Source organism: Erigeron canadensis, chromosome 8 (assembly GCF_010389155.1).
Source record: "Erigeron canadensis isolate Cc75 chromosome 8, C_canadensis_v1, whole genome shotgun sequence".
Classification (NCBI taxonomy): Eukaryota; Viridiplantae; Streptophyta; class Magnoliopsida; order Asterales; family Asteraceae; genus Erigeron; species Erigeron canadensis.
Window position 1 is genome coordinate 37622013 of NC_057768.1, and position 21504 is coordinate 37643516.

The following is a 21504-nucleotide window of genomic DNA, read 5'->3' on the forward strand; positions in this document are numbered from 1 at the left end:
TTACACCACAGTACTTTATTTTTACACTATACACGTGTGATGTTTCAAAGTCAGGTCAAGTGATGATTGTCTTGAATATTTGGTTTTACAAGATTCATTGCATGACATCGTTCTTTCCAAAATTTTAAAGTGGTGCATGCTTTGCATTAAAATTATAAGTTTGTGCTTGGAAACTGAGTTCCGTCCTTGGCCTGACCACCCGGTCTAATGAAGCTCGGCCAGTCTTACCCTCCTTGGACAGGCCTACCTGGTCCAGATATCAGTTCACTGCCCAACCTGAAATCAGCTCATGTGTATCTTGGACTGGTCCTTGGACTACTTTCGCCTAATAACATATATGCACATTACGGAGGATCAAACAGATGTTGACCTGAGGTAAAAATGGTGCTTTGTCTACTTTCGCCTGATTACACATCAATCAGTTCATTTAATAAGTTCATTTTTTGACATTAAAAATGGTGCTTTGGAATTTATGGTTGTCCTGCGACATATTACGTATATGCACGCTACAGAGGATCAAACAGATGTTGTCATGGCTTATCTATGGATGGAGGGATTTCACGTCTAAATGTGACATTATTGAAGGCAAGGTTCTCAATGTCAAAAAATGTATTCACATGGATGTTCTTGATGTTGACGTTTTTGTTCAAAGTTTGTATATAACAGGAAGTTTTTTTTTTTTTTTTTTTTTTTTTTTTTTTTTTTTTTTGTGAAACAATACTTTTAGCTTTCAAGTAAATTAACCTTCTGAATAAGCCAGTTTGTTCTAATATATTGTAATTTGCATGACTGGTTAGTAAATTAATAGGTTAGGTAAATGTTAATAGTATTAGTATTTTGGCTTGTACAGTGAATTGATTACTAATCCATTAAGTTGTGACATACTTTGCTTTATGATATATACTAGATTTTTATCCCGCGTAAAACGCAGGTAAGTTTACAAAAATCGGTTTTTAGTAACTAATATAAAATAAAAAATGTGAAAAATAGTACTCTCTTAGATAGAAATTAGCGATTAATGAGACCTAATACTTACATAATTACTATCTTAATCAAAAAATTTGCAAGAAGTTCTGAAATTGTGATCTAATAAACTTCCCCCCATAATTCTATTCAAAAAGACTATAACCAAAAAAGTCAACTCTACAAAAAAATCAGGCTATTTCAATGACTGATTCTAAAAAGTCTTGCCATAACACTCCATATTCTCCGATACCTCCTAAAATATATTTAACAATATTCATTTTATCCATACAGTAACACGAAATACTAAACAAACTTTTGATCTCCATAAAAATACCAACTGCTATGAACCATTGACTTCCAGAATTTAAACTGGACTTCTAATAAAATGAAATAAATCTCCATATTTTAAAAACCATTTCCAGAAAGAAAAATACTTAAGATATCTTAATCCTTCCAAATGGGAGTCAACTCTAAATATCAAAAAAGCACAAGCAATTTCCTTAGTTTGACATCACAAGTCAAACCTGCCCAACAATTTGTATTGGCTTTTGGCTATTATAAATAAAAAATCTCTGCCCCATTGCCATTGACTTTTACAAGTCAAATCAACAAAAACAAACCAAAATTCTCCAAGAAAAACCATTTGCCATAGAAAGGAGTTCTTTCCACTCAAACCAATATATTTAAACTTAAAGAATAAAGGCCCAATCAAAAGGGGTGTTATTTGTACCCAAAAGTCAATTATTATTTTTTTTAATTTAATTTAAAATATTCTGACAACTTTTTGCTTTTGTAGGTTTTTGTTTTCTAAATTATTAATGTCACATTTTTTACTTTTTCAATTTTATTAAATACAAAACATTTTATTTATAATACCTGTTTAGAAAAAATAGTAATTTTGAAAGAATAAAATACAGTTAGAAACTTTAAAATTTAAACATTATAGTTTATCCTAGGCAGTCAAATTGTGGAAAACATGATTTTGTTTAAAAAGAGATATAATTTAATTGAGATTTTGAAACAATACAATACAGTTAGAAAATGAGATTAAATACATAGACTAACCAACAAATCAGATACATTATAAATAGTTAATTAAAACTAGCATTTTCACAAAACACATTAGCAGTAACCAAATTCCGTCAGGCATCTGTTTTCCGGCGACAATTTCGGCAAGCAACCTTTTTCCGGCAAAAACAAAAGAAACGTAAATTTCCCGGGGAAAATTCCGGCAAGGAACTATTTTCCAGCAATATAAAACTTGATCTTTATATATATATATAAATACATATTTTCCGAAAACCACCTGTCTCGACCACCTCCTGCCACCCTCAACCACCGCCACTTTCAACAACCACCACCAACCGCCGCCACTTTCAGCAACCACCACCAACCGCCGCCACTTTCAAATCAATACCGTCACCCCTTATCAGATCTAACCGCCACCACTTTAGCAACCGCCACCAACCACCGCAACTTTCAAATCTAAACCGCCACCCTTTTTCAGATCGAACAACCGCAACTTTTAGCAACAACCACCAACCGCCGCCACTTTCAGATCTAAACCGTCAGCCCTTTCAGATCTAAACTTAACCACCACCAATCGCTGGATCTGAAAAGGGAGAGAAAATAAAGGGGCGCCAATGGTGAGAGAACGGGCCGGAGTTGGGAGAGAAAGAGGGTGGCTGCCGGAGTTGGGGGAGAAAGAGTGTGGCAGCCGAAGGGTTTTTTGGGGGAGAGGGGTGGAGGCTTTTTTTAGGGGAGAAATAAAAGTGCAATTTTTATTTTTGTTTTAGGGGTGGAATGACAGCCTTTTTCTTTTCAGAATGAAAGTGCAATTTTTGTAGGTTAAAATTTATATGGGGAGCCTTTCAAAAAAAAAAATTTATATGGGGAATGGGAAGTTTTTATATAGACGTGGAAGCCCTTTCTTTAGGGGGTTAAACTTTATTAATTTTTTTTTTTAATCTATCTAACATTATTTTAGACATATATTTGTTTTAGCTAACATCAATCAAAATATTATTTTAAATATGTACACTTCTTATCTTTGTAGATATTATACTATTGTTATAATCTTTACAATAACTTATACTATATTGTTTTCTTTAGATGTCAGGTTCTACCGAATATGATTCAAGTGGTGAAGATGATTTTTTTTATTAGAACACCCGAATTTGTCACTAATGAGGTATAACTTTTATCAAAAAAATTTATTCTTATTTTTATTACTTTATGTTTTAGTTTTGTTATTGTAAATCTTTTATTATTATATGCATTTATTATCATTATTTCATATGTTTACATGGATTTTTTATTAATAAAGCATTTGTTATTATAATAATTGTTTTTAAGTTTACTGTAATTTAAAAGTAACACATATAAACTCGTTTGTAGGTGTTCGGATCTCGTGAAGAATTAGTCGATTGGGTACAAAAGTTGGCATACTCACTTGGTGTTGTCATTGTAACAAAAAGGTCGAATCCAAGACCTTGTGGTTTCGTGTATAGGGTTGTACTCAAATGTCAACTTGGCGGCAAATATCAATATAAGGATTCAAGTAAAGATACTGGCACCAGGAAAACTAATTGTCCATTCGAATTAGAAGGAAGATATTCAGATGAATATGATTGTTGGATCTTAAGGGTGATATGTGATGAACACAACCATCGACCTATATTGTTTATGGAGGGTCATCCATATGCAAAGCGACTTTCCGCGGATGAATTTAATTATGTTGCAGATTTAACAAGGATGCATGTGCCACCACGTAATATTCTATCGCTACTTAAGAAGCGAAATTTAAGTAATGCATCTACTCCCAGGACTATTTACAACGCACGCAATAAAATTCGCATGGTTGAGTATGGTGAAAAATCTCAAATGCAGGTTCTCATGTCCCTATTGCATTCTAACAATTATGTATACGAATTTACTACAACTGAGTCAAATGAGTTGGATAATTTATTTTTCGTTCATCCAACATCATTTGATATCTGGCGTGCATTTCCACATGTGTTGATTATCGATGCCACGTACAAAACAAACCCTTATAATATGCCTTTCGTTGAGATTGTTGGCGTAACTTCAACCAGCAATACATTTTCAATAGCTTTTGCTTTTATCCATAGCGAAAAGACAGCTAACTATAAATGGGTCTTAGATTGTCTAAAACTGACACTAGACGAGTGCATGCTCCCACGGGTTATAGTTACAGATAAGGAGATGGCACTAGTGAATGCATGCAATGAAGTTTTTCCCGATGCCACTCAATTACTTTGCAGGTACCACATTATTTTATTTACTTTTATTAGTTTTATTTATTTATTTTATTATACTTACTAAAATAAAATTTAAATTTACTTTATAGGTGGCATATTGAGCAGAATATAATTGGAAGGTGTAGGCAATATTTTAAGTCATTACATGATTGGGAAGAATTTTTTTCGTTATGGAAGCTACTAATAAAATCTACAACGTTGGAATCCTACACACACAATTATAACAAATTTGAGTCATTGTTGATCAATTATCCACGTATGTCTACTATATTTACATTTCTATTTGATATATATGATTTATTTATATATACATAATATATATATATATATATATATATATATCTTACAAGTTTATTTTGAATTTCAGGAGTTTTAAATTATATAAATAAAAGTTGGTTAAACAAATACAAGGAAATGTTTGTGTCTGTTTGGATTGATCAACATCTTAACTTTGGAAATAACACAACTAATAGGGTAGAGAGCCAACATGCAAAGCTAAAGATATATATGGACAAGAATGCAAAATGTAGTTTGGATAGACTTCTAGGTTGTATTGACGAAATCGTGAAGTCGCAACTAACATTAATCAAAGAAAGCTTGGAAAATAGTAGAGTCGTTCGCATTCATAAGCATAATCTACGATGTTTCAAACTTTTGCGTGGTTTTGTTTCAAATGAAGCTCTCAAAAAAGTTCTTGAGGATCGTAAGCGATGGAAGGATAAGGGAGACTGTGGTTGTCGACTTCGCACTGCTTATGGGTTACCATGTGCGTGCGAACTTTCAATGCATATAAGTTCACATAAGTACTCTCATTTACATGCAATTTATTATTTTAAACTATTTATTACAAAATTTTAAATGAAGTAATACTTAATTATATATAAATATAGGTCAATATATTACTTTGGATTCGATTGACATTTTTTGGAGGAAGCTAGATCTTTCACTATCATCTACGCAAAAAGACGATGTTAGCTGTGATGATGTACTGCAACATTTTAAAGAAAACTACAACAAGCAGTCCAAAGTTGGGAAAAAAAGTTGGTTAAGAAAGTTGATGAATATTTTCAGTCCAGATACAACTGACATTCGGGAACCTCGAGTTCAAAATAAAACTCGTGGACGACCAAAGAAATCGCAACAAAAAAAGCGTACCGAGTTTTGTTCAAAGAGATTTAGTTGTTCAACCATGCCCGATTTTGTTGAGCCGATTAGGGAGCCTGCCAGACAAAATACATTTGAATTTGACTTGAACAAGGAGCCAAATATAGATTTGAACGAGGTCCCATATGAGTTTCAGGGTCCACACATGTTGGACTTAAATAAAGCGCCACTAAAGTGTGGTTCAAATTTAATGGACGATATTCCACAAGTGTTTCATCCATACATTACGAATATACAAAATATTTTCGGTGATGGAAACTGTGGATATCGAGCATTAGCTGTTGGTCTTGGACTTAATGAAGACAATTTTTATGAGTACATTCGGCAACAAATGAGAGAAGAGTTGCAAAATCGATATGATTTATACTCCAGGATTTTCGTTATCGATATAAATTCAATGTATCAAGACTTGTGTTTCTGTGGTTCCCCTTGTCCACCGGAACATTGGATGAAAATGCCCGAGGCAGGTGTTTTAATTGCTAATAAGCTTGGTGTGATCGTCCATTCTTTAGACAAGAGAGGCAGTACGACGATTTTTCCGTTTTGGTGTGGTCCGGAAGATGTTGAACATCACAGAGCTCTTGCAATTGCCCTTGTAAATGGATAATCACATTTTGTCATGGTGGAGTTACAAGGCGAGTACCCAATGCCTGTTATCACGCCATATTGGACATTTCACCATGGTCCGTGTGCAGCCGGATGGGAAATCATGTATAGGTCGCGTCTAGATCTATATATCAGTCTTTGTCGTCGTGAGAGTGGTGTTATTAATATATTTGATTAATTAAGTTAGTGTTTTTGTACTTTTATTATTTTATTACTAGAAATTTAAAATAAACCTTTGCATTTTGTTAATTATTTTAGTGTTTGTACTTTTATCTTGTTATTATTAGAGATTAAAATAAACCTTACATTTTTATATTTTTATGTTATCATGTTGATACATAAATTATGGAAAAAAAATGAAACATTAAAATATTAATTTTGGTTAAACATTAATAAAAACATAATCATTACTTTAAAAAAACATAATCATTACTTTTTATTATATCTAACTAAAAAATTAGTAAAAGTTACTAATCACTATGAAAAGTTAGTCAAAGGTTGAATTTTGAGTACAAATGATTTTTTTTATGGGTCTAATTATCAAGCCCCCAATCAAAATCAAAGCACCATCAAAACATAAAATTATGTTCAAACTAACTGCCATCAATTCAAAAGTATTTACTTAAAGAAGCCAATATCTCAAACTTAACAAACCAACAGTAGTGCCAACAAACAGCAATTGCCCACCTCTTCTCCCAATCAAAATGTCTTCTTTAAAGAATCTTTTCCAAAGACCTGGATTAAGGACTATTGTAGAATCAAGAAAGCCAACACCATGTCAAATGCATCGCCCCTTTTTCTGTTCTTCCTTAGGGTCACCTTTGATTGCCTTTCTATTCTTGTCCAAAACATTAGCTGCATTATTGCTATATGTAACAATTTATAAACATGAGATATGGGCGACTTTCTGACCCATTCGACCATTTGAGTTGTGTTCTTATCGTCTGTTTTAAATATGGACAACATTCTACCCATTCAACAATTTGAGTTGTGTTCTTAACTTAAGTTCCCAAACCCCTTTTAGCCCGTATATACAGTTTGTTGTGCATAATATAATTGAGTGTACCAGTAGTATCACCAATCTTGAAAGCCCCAGCTTAAACCCCCCACGAACTGTGGCTGACCCAATAATAACCTGCAATAGCCATTAGTGATTAAATTAGATGAGCGGGTTCACAAGCAAAGGTAACAAAAGCTTGAGCCTAAATGGCTCGAGCCATCAACTGTTGACGGGTTATAAGTATTTTTAGAAATACATACTAAAGAATTCACAAGATCTTTCATTATACTTGATAAAATTACCAACACAATATAACATTCTCGCATCTAATACAATACCAACATTAAAAACGTTAACTTGATGAAACTCTTCCAAAAACTCTGTTTGAGATCCATTACCTAACCCACTTGAACAACTTATGCTTGCTACCTCTATAAACCACCATGTATCTAAACCCCCGTATTGACCATGTAGCTTATAACTAATCCTCTATATGAATCAAATTATTTCCCAAAATATATCATGAAAACCATGCAGCTTAAGACCTTATATCAATCTAGATCTGAAACTCCTAACACAAAAATATATAAAACCTAATTTATATAGTGACAGTCTTAATATTATACCAAAACAACTTTAATAAGAAACAGGAATATTATACCAAAACAACTTTAATAAGAAACAGGAAGAGTGGTACGAGTATAATACTATAATAAATGAAGTAAAAAACAGACCTGAATAGAGAGCACTTTTTATTTGGTAGATACATATGGGCTTAAAGCGTTCTTGTTGCTGATAACCAACTTCCCTTTTCCCCATTTGCTACTCAAATCATCTTGACATATATCAAAATTTCTTGACCTATCACAATAAAAAAGGCATTCTCACATCGTTACTCAAGGCAAAAAACATTATTTATATTGACTTGAACACATACTTATATTATAGATATACGACCAGAATATTAGACCTTGGTTTTTCCATATGGGTTGGCTGCTGACTTTTTCAACGTAAGAACGATTCCCTTTTTCCTCGGTTCCTTCTGGGCAGTCTCTATGAAACAAATTTGGTCCGTTGTTCAAGTTTATAAGCTGCACCGCTAACCTTAAGCCCAAAAACAAACATAAATATAAATATTGTTATCTGTTGTGCCTTTCATGCTGTTCTCATGTTCTAGTAAAGCAAATGATTGTAGCTGCAACTATATCACATAGTAAATAGATTATATGGGTTAAAAAGCAAACTTATAAACAAAAAGTAAATGGATTATTAATAATTAAGCCTTTTGTGTCAAGATTCAGTCCAATAGAGATCCAGTCCTGCCAAACACTTTATTATCTTTATAAGTTATCACATTGTATAAAATGTCACTTGTAGTATAAAATGTCACTTTTAGTCGTTCCGAGTCGATCCACTTTAAGAAAGGTGTTCACTACCAGCAAGATCAATAAGGTTGACAACTCCTTGTATATGTTGATCCATGATCTAAAAAATAAACAGGGAGTTTGTGATAAATATCAACAACAATATACTCATATATCCACAAACTCCTCTTACTCATTATATGCCAATCCAGAATACATAATAGAATGGATAGTTATAATGGATTATGGATAGTTAATGTGACACCAAATATTAGCTTCGACCTATACATTTTTTGTAATTTAAAAAGCCTTTAATGATTCACAATGTGCTATGTATAAAGATGCATACCAGAAAGATGCATTAGACACATACATGTTATAATGGATAGTTAATGTGGTAAAATTACTTACTTGTAATAGTAGTAGCAGCGGATGACAAACACATTCTATATTTCCCCTTATTGTTTCTTCTTACATATAAAACATAACATAGATGAAAGTATAACTTTTTTCCTAGCTTTTTTGATAAACACTATATAATAATTCCATAAATGAAAACTAAAACATCATATAACCAATTTTTTAAGAACAATACAACAAAGAAGGTACCTGGTGAATTTTTCCTTTTTAAAAACACTTTATATCGTCATCATTCATATATGAATGATATCATCAAACCTACAAATATATATCCCCTGAAAACTCAAGTCAATAAATCTTCAAGCTTTCTGAAATCAAAATCAAAAGTAGAATTAAAACCCAATTTGATTAACAATGATTTTGTACCTTGTTATTTCCTCATCGAGATAGTCTGTTTCCAGGAGTGAAAATCTAAAATAGTATTCAAACCCACTTTGGTTTTTCCATGACAATCCTTCTTTGAAACCAGATTTGGCTTTAGTCTTCAACAATTCAGATCTATCAGATAGATAGAGTTCAGATGGATATGGAAATAGAGGATCAGATTTTTTTTTCTTTCTTTCTTTTGTTTATCAAATCTATGAAATCAATAGATGTGGAAAAAAATGGAGAGAGAAATACTTTTGTGGGTCTGAGAATAAAAAGCTTCCAAAAGAAGTTAAGATTCAATTTACACAAATCCTACCCATACAGTCTCCCGTCCAACTTTATTTGAAAAACAAGTCCCGCCCAAACAACCCTCTCACTCCCTCTGCTTGACATAGTACTCTCACCACTTCTCTTTCTCCTTCCAAATATGACCCCACACACACTAAATACACCTAAAACTACCTAGCACTTGACATCATATTTCCGATGTGGCAACGCTCTGTGATCAACAACACATAAATGTGATGTCACTCGATATCTCTCCTTTAGTATGAAAGGGGAGATTTTAAGTTGTGTACACAAAGATTTATACAATTTACGTAAAAAGTTTAGGTTGTCCGTGCATCTAGGCACTAGTATACAACATGAGAGAAGGTGAATATGATATTATTTTATGTTAAAATTTAGATGAAAAACTTCTTATGAGTATAACTTAATACTTTAATTATATAATTTATGGAATCCATTATTAATTTATTTTACAAATAATATGAAAATAATAATTTTTGAGAGGTTATCTATCAAAGGTTAATGAGGGACAATATTATATTCACAATTACCATATAACACATTACCATATAACACTGTGAAGTTAAAGGTAAAATGAAAAGAATATGTATAAAACCATTGTAAATGAACTTTAAAAAAAAAAAAGTTTATTAGTTTTTTTTAGTTGAAAGGTGAATTTTATTTGAAACTTTGCGTCACGATTTGACAGTGAGACGTCTAACATATATTTTTTTAACCGGGTCCGCGCTACGGAGCTCTTTCGATGTAAAAATGACTATTTCCAATATCTAGTGATGAAAAATTCCTACTAATTCGCACAAAAACACGGCGATTAATAGAAATTTATTAGTTAATTCGATTCGTATATGTTTGGTAATTAGAAATGAGAAATGATATTTCTACAACACATTTTTACCATCTACAATAATACCTACATCATGTAGTTATATTTGATGCATAAAAATCAATACGTTCTTTGTAGATGTCAAAATTTTGTTTTAGAAATAACATTTCTTAAGGTTTGAGCACACGCCAGACACACAGACACAATACACTAGTACACACATGACACATCTCTATAGAAATGCAACTCAGGCCCACCCACCCCTTCCACTTCCTTCATTCTACAATCTACACCCAAATTATTCTCTCTCTCTTTCTCTCTCTGTCTGTCTAGCACCGCATACTATTTTAGCTTTGTTTTGAAAAGAAATAAAAAGATATAAAAAGAAATGGCAGATTGGGGGCCGGTACTAGTAGGGGTGATACTGTTTATACTGTTGCAACCGGGGCTTTTATTCCAGCTGCCTGGAAACGGAAAACAAGTTGAGTTTGGAAGCATGAAAACAAACGGCAAAGCCATCGCTGTTCACACTCTCATCTTTTTCACCATCTATTCCATTCTCATCCTTGCTGTCCATGTCCATATCTACACCGGCTAATTCTTCTTCTTGTTCTTTTCTTTCTTAAAGTTGATCTGTAATAATATTTTAGTTTTTTCTAGTACTGAACTACTGATTGTATTCCTAGTCTTAATTAATAATATGTTTCTTTTTTTGTTTCTGCTAGATTAGATCTGTGTTGTTTTTATTTATTTAAGTATTATTTTTATTATTGCATAATGGAGTAGATTTTACTGTGACCATTAGTCTAGAACATTGTGGATGATCGATTCCTTTTCTTTTTACTTTCTACTTCTACATTCTGAAATGCATTTTACGCACCGAATAATAATTTTATCAAAAGATGAAAGCTGGAAAGTCAGTATTATTATTAGGAAAATTATACCTAAAATTTTAATTATTTAATTAAGAAGATGATATGTGGTATCCATTAATTTTCTTTTTTAATCTTGTCTTTTTATTTTGCACATGGCTTCATCTATTATATTAATAAGATTAATCATATCTTTTATTATCTTATTATTATCATTATTTGAAAGCTTTATACTTCTTTCTTCATGTTATAATAGGAATAATATATACTCCCTTCGTCCCATTTTAATTGTCCTATTTTGACTGGTCAAGTCTTTCTCTCCCGACTTTGATCGTAAATATCCTTTTTTGTGTTATATATTAATTGATGAGAGTTATACCAATGAAAACTACATTTAAAACTCAATCAATTCATATATGTCATATCAAGTGTTATATAACACAAAGAAAAATACTTACGGTCAAAGTTGAAAGAAAAATACTCAAAAAGTCAAACTTGGACACTTAATATGGGACGGAGGGAGTGTTTCTTTTATTTTTTTTTTAGATTCGGATCGGATAAATGGCTAACACCGTCAATTTTGATACGTCATATCAGGTTCAGTAATGCCTTATACGGTATGTTTTTTTATGTGTAGATGGGTACACCATTACGAAGTTCTTGTCATCAAATGTGATGAAATTTGAACCAAGACCCCTCAATTTTTTTTTTTACTTTTGTCTAATTGGATGCCAAAATTTGAAGAATCGTCTTCACCAAACAAACTAGCTGTTTAATACTTGTACGTTGTACGTGTGGGAGTGTTTTTAAAATCAGAGTTAACTACTAAAAGCTTAGACTAGTTTGTTTCAATATTCAAATAATATATTGGTAACGGTTTCTAAGCTTAGACTACTTTTGTTTAATGGTTGCGTATTTATATTCGTATCGTATCTACGGATAAAATTTATTAAAATCTATCGTCCATGACAAATGAGTATCCTCGGGTTACGAGTTTTTTTCTTGCACGTTGTCATCCATATAATTACTTGTATATATAAAAGTTTTTTTACTGTGCGTCTTTTGCTCCACTTATTCACACCCAATCATATATGTGCAATCGCAACTTCGAGATGTGTTTAGATCTTGTAGAGGCTGGTTCACTTTGTGAATTGCTTATATAATTTGGTTAATATGTAATTGGTCAGTTAGAAAGGACAAGTATAGAATTTATTGAATACATTTGACTATACATAAATTTATAACATAATGGATAGATAAGATATAATCTAAACAAAATTTGCTTATATACTATTCGAATATCTGTTAACGGTTTCTAAACATATTGTGCATGATATATATTATTTGAAGTTTTTTACATTAGTTTTTATATTAAAGATTTTTAAGTGCTTTTAAAAGCTTTTTGATGATGAAAGTTTTTTATTTCAAATACATATCCAAAGAGGAGATAGCTGCCATTTAAAAAAAGACTTATTTTTAAAACTCAAACTTTTAAGCTTTTAAAGGTCTCTAAAAGCCCCTTATCAAACAGCCTCATAATCTGGATTCAACAATCCCGGACAAACGATTTTGTTAACCCCTCCCATTGTTTACATCGGACTTTGATAGTTTGTTCCCAATATAAAGGGGAATGATATATCTACATTAAATTTTTGTCATATACAACAAACGTACATATTATACTGCACAGTGTATAACTGTGTAAAACGTGCATGGTTGCGGATGGCAAAAATTTGTTGTAGATTTGGATATTTACAATACCATATAATAATTGTATCTACTAACTTACTACTTTTAGAATTCCTAATTAAAGATTCCGATGATTAGCGTGTTTTTAGAAAGAAAAAGGATCTTATCTTCTGAACCCACTACTAAGTATCACTATCAACCTTCGTCATCACAGTCGATCAAGTTTAATTCACACCAAAATTAATTTGTATCGCTATAAAGGTTAATTGTAAAAAAAAAACTCAGGGTTACATGCGCCGGTTCATGAGTCAAATTTTTTAAAAAAATATATGGTCCTTTTCAATACAGGCTGATCGAACCAGCTAACTTAGCATGATGAGAAGCTAATTACTGCTTAATTAATTAAGGTTATCAACGATAACTACTTGTTATGGCCTCTATTAAATAGAGTTTGCTCCTAACCAGCTAACTTAGCAGGCAGGCACATATTGAGTCTATATCTTTTCTGTAATTTGTGAATCAATTACGTTCTTTTTATTACAATAAATTAAGTATAATCAAGCAAATTAAAGCACTTAAGCACACGTCAAGCAACTTTAAAAATGTTGATAGATGTGTATTTTTGTGTACGTTCATATAGAATTAATTGTACCAATCACACTTACAATACTATGACAAAAACAAATAAGCCGATAAAAGAAGTTAAATACAGCTAGATTAATTACACATTCAATCTATTATAGTGTACGTGAAACATATAAGGGGCAAGGGTGTAATCGGTTAATTTCATCGGCAAATTCTTTTGGCAAGTTTTGGTAATTTGGCCAGCTATAGCATGTGCATTGGCAAAGTATTTTGGCTCTTTTTGGCAAATAGGATCGGTTAGAATTGGCCGATTGTTGCAAGCATTGGCAAGAAAATTACAAAGCAAAGATTCACTTTTTTTTGTTTTTTATTGTTTGTCTTTTTTTTTTTGGCTAGATTTGACTTGTTTTGACAACTACACCATCAAATTTGGCAAGATGCGGTAAGAATTGGCAAAAAGTTTACAATTACACATGGCACACTCCTATTGATTCAAAACTTGCCAATTTGCCAAGACATTGGCATTACACCCTTGCTCCTAACCGACTAACCGAGACCATGAATTTGATCACTACACAAATTATCATAACCATATTTCAAAAGGTGTAATCAAGCAGTAGCCTAGCTACTATAAATTAGATACTAATGTTTGAATTGAAAAGCTAATATGAGTATCTTAAGAAAAGCATATATATATATATATATAGTTACATACAAATATATACGAGGGCGCAATTGAAGAAAAGCATGAATAATAATGATGGTCAATTTAAGTATGTATGTGAATACCGAAAGTTACAACCAAGATGGTATAAATGGCAAAATACAGAACCGCATGGATAAGAATGGATATGGCACTTGTGTACATGTTTCCAAACTCTATCACCCTGGTCCGTGCTGGCATCTGGAATAGCAACCCCGGTGACAATAGTATGAACATAGCCACTGCTACCACCGCCGGCCCCAAATCTATATGTATCGGGTTCATTCTTCTTCTACTAATTAATTATATGCAACTAATTAAGTAGTACAAGGGACCGAGTACGTGATGAGTATATATATTTACTTAGCGAGGAAGCTAGCTAGCTAGATAGGGAGATGAAGCTAAGCTAAGTATGTTTTATAAGGGGTAATGGGGGACATCAGCAAAGCTTTTATCTAAGTAGCTAGCAACCTTCTTTTTATTCCACCATCAGATTACAATAACAGAAAGATAATGTATATACATATATGTACCTTTTTTTTTTCCATAAATTGCTTTTAGAGTAGGAAAGAATGTGGTTGAGATTTCCTTGTTATTAAATTTCCAAGTGCTCTCTATTATGTAGTTAAATTAATGGGTTACATTTAGACTTCAATCAATGATTGGACGGCTTTACATTGTTGTACGATGTTTCTATATTGTTCTGTTCGTTTCAATTGGCCGGGCAAACTGATTATAACTTGGGATTTGCTAACTAGTGCCACTAGTGCACTTGTTAAGAAGCATTTAATAAATTTATTATTTCCTTATTAATTAAAAATTTTATTTAATGTGTATTAATTTAATTCAACAATTTCTATTTTTAACTGAATAATTAATACATATTTCTATATTTTAAGAAAATTAGACTTCAATAAATACTTCATTAAATGCTTCTTAACTAATGTACTGGGGGCACTAGTTAACAAATCCCTTATAACTTATATCATAATTGAAGGCCGGGTTTCTTTGGTTTAGAATTTTGATTAAGTAGTTACACATACAAATGGAATATTGTTTATTACATGGGTAGTGGCCGGGTACGTGCTACTGCTTATGTTAGTGATGTCACGCAGTGCAGTCTCTGAAAATTTATAGATATAAGACGAATCAGAAAAAAGACCCCTAAATTAAAAGCAAAAATTCATATTATTAATCTTATTAAGATTATTAAGTTATCGAACATAAATTTATAGATGTGTTCTTGTACATAAAGTATTTTTAAAAAATGACGAAAAAAAGTTATTATATATTAATAAACATGACAAAAGTTATTTTTCAATCACATGTGAAAAAATCAAGAAATAAAATTAAAAAGGCGATTCAATAAAATCTATATGTCATCATTTTGTAGTTTTATGAGAATTATTAAAGATAAACTTCAAAAATATATATCATTTGACAAATTATATTTAACAAAACAAAAAAATATTATAAGTTGAATACATTCATACATATAAGTTGGACACACTTATACACTGTACACATCAAATTAAAAGATGTAATAGTATTTTATATTGTTACTTTATTGAAGACTATTCTAGGTCTACAAGGACATTATAGTAGCTTGCAACTACATTTCAAGATTGAAAAATATAACTTCTTTTATCTGTAAAAAGATGTGTAATTAGTGGGCTTTTTTATGCTAATTAAATTATATGGTTTAGTTTTTTGGTTAATCGCTAGAATTTATAATGAGTTAAATTGATTACATTAATATTATATATATATATATATATATAAATAATAATAATAATCAGACCCCATAGGAAAACAGGCCTTGGCTCATCGTCCACTTTGTCCTACCCCTAAGCCCGCCCGTGATCCCACGTATACTATTTTAGCTGATTAAATGTTTTGGCAACACCCCCATCATGATCAAGTTCCAAATGATATTTTATGATACTACCCTTCAGTCTTATGTAATGAATGAATAGTCTTAAAATGTATATATAAATAACATATTTAATATGAACAAAACAAAATGAATATATGTCCGGTCGTTGACCTAGTTAGAAATAATATATTTAATCCTTTATATTACAAATTATCTCTTTCTTTTTTAAACTTTTTATTTTTAAAAATCAATGTACTCTTAATTTTTCAACACCTTTTTAATTCACACAATAAATCTACTCTAATATTCCCAAAACATTTTCAACAACTATATACCTATCACATTTATTTATTAAATTAAATATTTTCGCCTAATATATCAATAATATCCTTAAAATATTATTTACAATATTTCCACCCGTTGTCACTTTCTATGAGCAACCTGGGTTCGAATATTGCCAGAAGCATAATTGATATTAAGTGGTTGAATTACCTTGACACTATCCTTGTTGGGGGTTATGTGGGTACCAATTCGGTACATGGGATGAAACGGTTCTTATCAATCTACCGTTTTTTACAATATCTCTTAACCTTCAAAATAGTGAAGTATCCTTTTTACATCAATTACTTTGACGCTAATAACCACATTGCTACCACTATCGTCACATATCAACACCGTCACCGTTGCCGCCGTGGTTATTGTCTTCGCATTGCACGGATACCCAGAGGCGGTACCAGAAAGAAATCTTAGGGGCAAAATTAAAAAATTCATGAAAAATAAATTTAAAAGGATTAAAATGTAAAAAAAAAAAGGTATAAGAAAATTTTAAATATATGAAAATTTTAAAAATACATGACAATCTACCAATATATATATATATATATATATATAACAAGGTCCTAAATTCTTTTATAAAGAATTAAAGACCGTTAGATGAGTTCAAACTTTTAATTACAACCATTAGATCAAAATAAATGTGTTATTTCTAATTTTACTATTGAAAAAACACAACTTTAGTCCTTCTATTTTACATAATTAATCAAATATTAGCTTCGTACACTTTAAAACTTTTAATGTATCGATTATATGTTTAAACATATTTGGATTCTATGTTAGCTGTGAATGGACTTTGATTGAATCCAAAAAGCCCATGACTAGACCATCAAAAGTCCAGAACCAAAGCAAAAAATAAGAGCTTTTTAAAGATAACTAAAAGTATAATACACATATATATTTAATTCTATGATTAATAAATAAATATAAATAAAAGTTAATAACATCATTAAAATAATCTAACTATTTAAATGTATTAATAAACATCATTTAATGAACATCATTTAATGGTTATTTTTTAAGGATAAAAAAGTATATATATATATATATTATAATATTAAACATACAATTTTTGTAATAATATTATAATATGAATATAAAATCAAATATTAAAAACTTATATTATAATTTCTTTTAAGTATTGAACTATATTTATTCAATTACTATGACAATAGCCCAGTGCTACTCGTCACCCATGATGCTTAGGGCTTATAGGGGAAGTTTTAAATCTAATAACAATGATTATCCTAATTATAGTCTGTTTACAATTATTAATAACAACAATATTACAATTAAATTGATTACACTTAATAATATAAAATAAAATATTGATAGAAATATGTAACGTCCTTAACTTTTAGCTATATTTTGTTATTAGATAGACATTATGCAATAAAGTATTATTTATTTTTAAATTAGGTTAAAAGTGTAAATTGGTGACGAAAAATCAAAAAGTGTAAATTAATTTATACATGTGTTGAATTAATTAATTTTGAGAAATTGAGAGTTGTGATTGGTCAATTGAATTTAGTGTATATATATATACACTTCTTTTTTTATTATATACATAAGAACGTCTTAAATTTTTTTTATGCAGAAAAAGGACTGTTAGATTAGTTACAACTTTTAGATCAAAATAACTAGATCATTATCGAATTTATTATTACATAAACATAACTTTAGTCTTTTTACTTTAGATAATTAAATTTTGTGTATTTAATTAATATTATAATACAGTATATATAAAATTGGAAGAATATATAAGTTTGACATACTTTTATTGATTTATATATATACTAGATTTTAGACCTGTATAAATATACGGGTGTATATAAAGATTCTACAGTTAAATAAAACTTATAAGTTTATGACAAAAGTCATAAAATAAATATATGAAGCAAGATATGTTTGGTTTGTAAAGATCCATTTAGAAATATATTTAGATAAACATGAATATTACTTTATTAGAAGTAAAAAAATATTTATAAATCTAATTAAAAAATTGATATATGTTTAATACTTTTTAAAAAGTTGATATTTATCTGTTAAATAAAGGTATTTATTGCTCGCTTGAGCACTAATCATATAAAATATCAAATGTAAGTGTAATGCATAGATATTGTTATGATGTTTTGATAATTTATATAAAAATTATTTTTTATTTTGTTAATTTTTCTTTATGTGTGTATGTATATAAACATTAAATAATGTGAAAGATCGTAAAATATGACTAATATAGTTACACAACTTAAAAAGAAGTCAAATCTATATTCAGTTCTTAATTATATTCAGTTACACAAATCTGGTCATCTTGAATTTCAACCTGTCACTTAATACTAAAATTTTAAGTTTTACTAATTGTTTATAAAAACATAAAATCATGAAATTTTATGTCTTTTTTTTCTCTATATTAGACATATTTTAACTTTGAATGAATTTGCGATAGTTTTCAATGAAAGTTTGTTTATTTATAAATTAACTCATTTTAACATGATAATAATTTACATCTTTTGCATTATGATACCAATTTATCCGTTTTCTACATCTTATATCTATATTTGTCAATTTACGATATTATGAAACGATAATATGTCATTAATTAAATATATTCTCTCGCGTATTACGCAGGACAATAATCTAGTTCTGTTAATATAAATGTATTAAATAAGTGAAATAAACAACTTTTAAATATAACAAATTAACATCTTAAAACATCAAAATTGAGATCCATTGACGGCGGAAAGATTTAGACCTTCAAAAATACTAAACATGATTTATTTTTTAGGTTTCTCAATCTTCGAAAATGTGATGTCCACCTCTGAGTCGATCTTCATTTAAAGTCAAATGCTTCTTTGTTTTTGTTGTCATTTCTGAAGTCATTGGTGGCGTCAAAAATAGATTTCATATAACCATTCTGCATGCATTGAAATACTAATAGGAATATAGAAAAAACATTGAGAGAGATGAAAAATATGGATGAAACATGAAGAGGTAAGAATGTGAAACATATCAGTTTTTCATCTTTATGTTTGAAATTGTGATGTATTGAAATGAAAAAAAAAAGTGTGGTATTTATAATGGTATCTAAAATCTCCAATACGTTTGTAAGGATTTCTTATTAATTACACACTTTGACTTTGTTAATATTTGTTAGGTGCCAATGGGTTTAAACTATAGTGTCATTCCAAAGTCCTACAATGATATTTGATCCTGGGAGACTAGGGTTTGAGTCTGAGCAGGAGGTTTTACTTCTAATTTAACGTCATGCCTTCTGTAGTGGTTAAATTGGTGGGTTTTTTCTCCCCTGTGGTCCCTGACTTCGTAGATTGGTTGCTAGTGATTGTCTACCCGAATGGGTGTAACGGCTAACCGTACCGTGACACGAACGTTAAAAAAAATATATGTTTGGTATATTTAAACAAAATAATATTATTGTTTTGATTGTGAGAATACCAGAAATAGAACTTTAATTTGTATATATGGTAATATGGCTACTATGGGTTGTCATTATTACTTTTATATTCACTATCGCCGCCGTCACTGTGGCCCCTACTTCCGCCCAACTGTCATCACCGCTATAGCTGCCGACACTACGGCCTCCATCTGTCGCCACCACCTCCGCCACCCGTCTCCGCCACCATTACTCTCATCGCTGTTGCATCGTACAGACACAAGTCTAGTGTGTATATATATAAATTAATGTAAAGCATGGTTTGCGTATTGTATGCTTAAGCTTGATAGTATACTTTTAAAATGTAAAATTGTATTAGAAACCCACATAAGAAATATTTACATTAATGTTCAATAGTTCTTCGTAGTGGTAAGTGTAGTTTGGACTTTGGAGTGATGGTTGAAATCTAAAAATCGTTTTGGAAGTTTGATTAAATAACACAAAGTAATTATCAAGAAGTCTTAGACATTAAAAGGTTACCATATATAGAATAGGCAAATTTGACTTTTAGTTTAGATGGTTGATATTTATTTGTTTATTAATTTCAATGGCTAAAATCATCTTACAAATATATTTTTTTCTCTTTGCTATGGGAACCATATACATATATAATATAATTTAAAAGAATAAACTCTTTTGTTGTAGAAGAATAAGCCATAATCAGACTACAATTGACAACAAACTAAATTTAAAAAAATGAAAAATAACATAACAATTCAATATCAAATAATAAACAAATACAAACAAAATACCAAAAAAGAAAATTAAAGTGATATAAAAAAACTGTGTTTTTTTTGTTTTTTAGAAATTTACCAAACTTGATTCGTTTATTAAATATAAGAAATGTACTCTCAACTTCCCTTTTAATATAGGATAGACACTTATTATGAAATCAAATGACTTTATCTAAGTTACCTAAAACATTTATTCTCTCCAAATTTTTCAAAAAAGGACTTGATAAACTCAAATTATCCTTCTCCAATATTCATTTTTATGAATATCAGTACCTAATATACCTATAATACCCATAATAGAATTATTTATAACATACATCATTCAACTATGAAAATAACTACATCATCACTTTTACATCAATTACTTTTAGATTAACAACCACACCGCCACCGCCATCATCGCCATCAACTGTCTCTACTACTTAACGTATCGCATGGATATTTGTCTATATATAAGAATATAGATTAAGCTAGCCCATGTCATGGAATGATTTCAAATATTATAACTGAGTTTTTATTTATCAGTTAGATTACAATTATTTTGACATTTTAGAATTCGATGAAGTAATTACATTTAGAACGGGGCAAAATTAAGGCATGGTGAGTGTCTTTACGCCTGATTTTTTTTTCTTGGTGCGTGGGGTAAGCAAAAAGACATCTGACCCTAAAAGAAAGAAAGACTAGTTCACTAGTCCTCCAATGTATATGAAAGACCGAGTATGTCAAAACGTAGAAACTGTGCTACAGTATTATACTAGTTATAGTATCCGTGCGTTCCCGCGGGATACGCTTTCTATACAAAAAAGGTAAAATCGTAACCATGTGATAGTTATTTAATGAAAACATGATAACCCAAAATTCAGTGGCAAGAAAATAAAAACGAAAACTTTGATTTGGCGCAAATGTAAAAACGCTATGTATATAAAAAGATGAATAAAAATAGTGAAAACCAAATGTTT

General features: G+C 30.4%; 3 protein-coding genes and 1 long non-coding RNA gene across 6 annotated transcripts; 2 read left to right on the forward strand and 2 right to left on the reverse strand.

Annotated features, from left to right (window-relative positions):
- Positions 1 to 2609: 2609 nt before the first annotated feature.
- Positions 2610 to 6018, forward strand: LOC122610766 (protein FAR1-RELATED SEQUENCE 5-like). Its single transcript, XM_043783724.1, has 4 exons — positions 2610 to 2690; positions 3364 to 4250; positions 4721 to 5013; positions 5138 to 6018. The coding sequence occupies exons 1-4, from the start codon at positions 2610 to 2612 to the stop codon at positions 6016 to 6018; spliced, it is 2142 nt and encodes a 713-aa protein (XP_043639659.1).
- A 581-nt stretch (positions 6019 to 6599) lies between these two features.
- On the reverse strand, positions 6600 to 9500 carry LOC122579467. Of its 3 annotated transcripts, XR_006320652.1 has the most exons (6): positions 9168 to 9462; positions 8991 to 9076; positions 8454 to 8502; positions 7988 to 8121; positions 7752 to 7878; positions 6600 to 7152 (listed from the first exon to the last, which is right to left on the reverse strand). It is a non-coding gene; the product is annotated as an uncharacterized LOC122579467 (long non-coding RNA). The 3 variants fall into 3 exon arrangements; XR_006320650.1 differs by having other exon boundaries at positions 7988 to 8502; positions 9168 to 9500; XR_006320651.1 differs by lacking the exon at positions 8454 to 8502 and having other exon boundaries at positions 9168 to 9455.
- Positions 9501 to 10503: 1003 nt separating this feature from the next.
- On the forward strand, positions 10504 to 11026 carry LOC122580057. Its single transcript, XM_043752328.1, has one exon. It carries the CDS (start codon positions 10691 to 10693, stop codon positions 10898 to 10900), a length of 210 nt encoding a protein of 69 aa, XP_043608263.1. The 5' UTR covers positions 10504 to 10690; the 3' UTR covers positions 10901 to 11026.
- A 3170-nt stretch (positions 11027 to 14196) lies between these two features.
- On the reverse strand, positions 14197 to 14746 carry LOC122580411. The gene has a single exon (XM_043752677.1). The coding sequence runs from the start codon at positions 14434 to 14436 to the stop codon at positions 14218 to 14220; it is 219 nt and encodes a 72-aa protein (XP_043608612.1). The 5' UTR covers positions 14437 to 14746; the 3' UTR covers positions 14197 to 14217.
- Positions 14747 to 21504: the final 6758 nt, after the last annotated feature.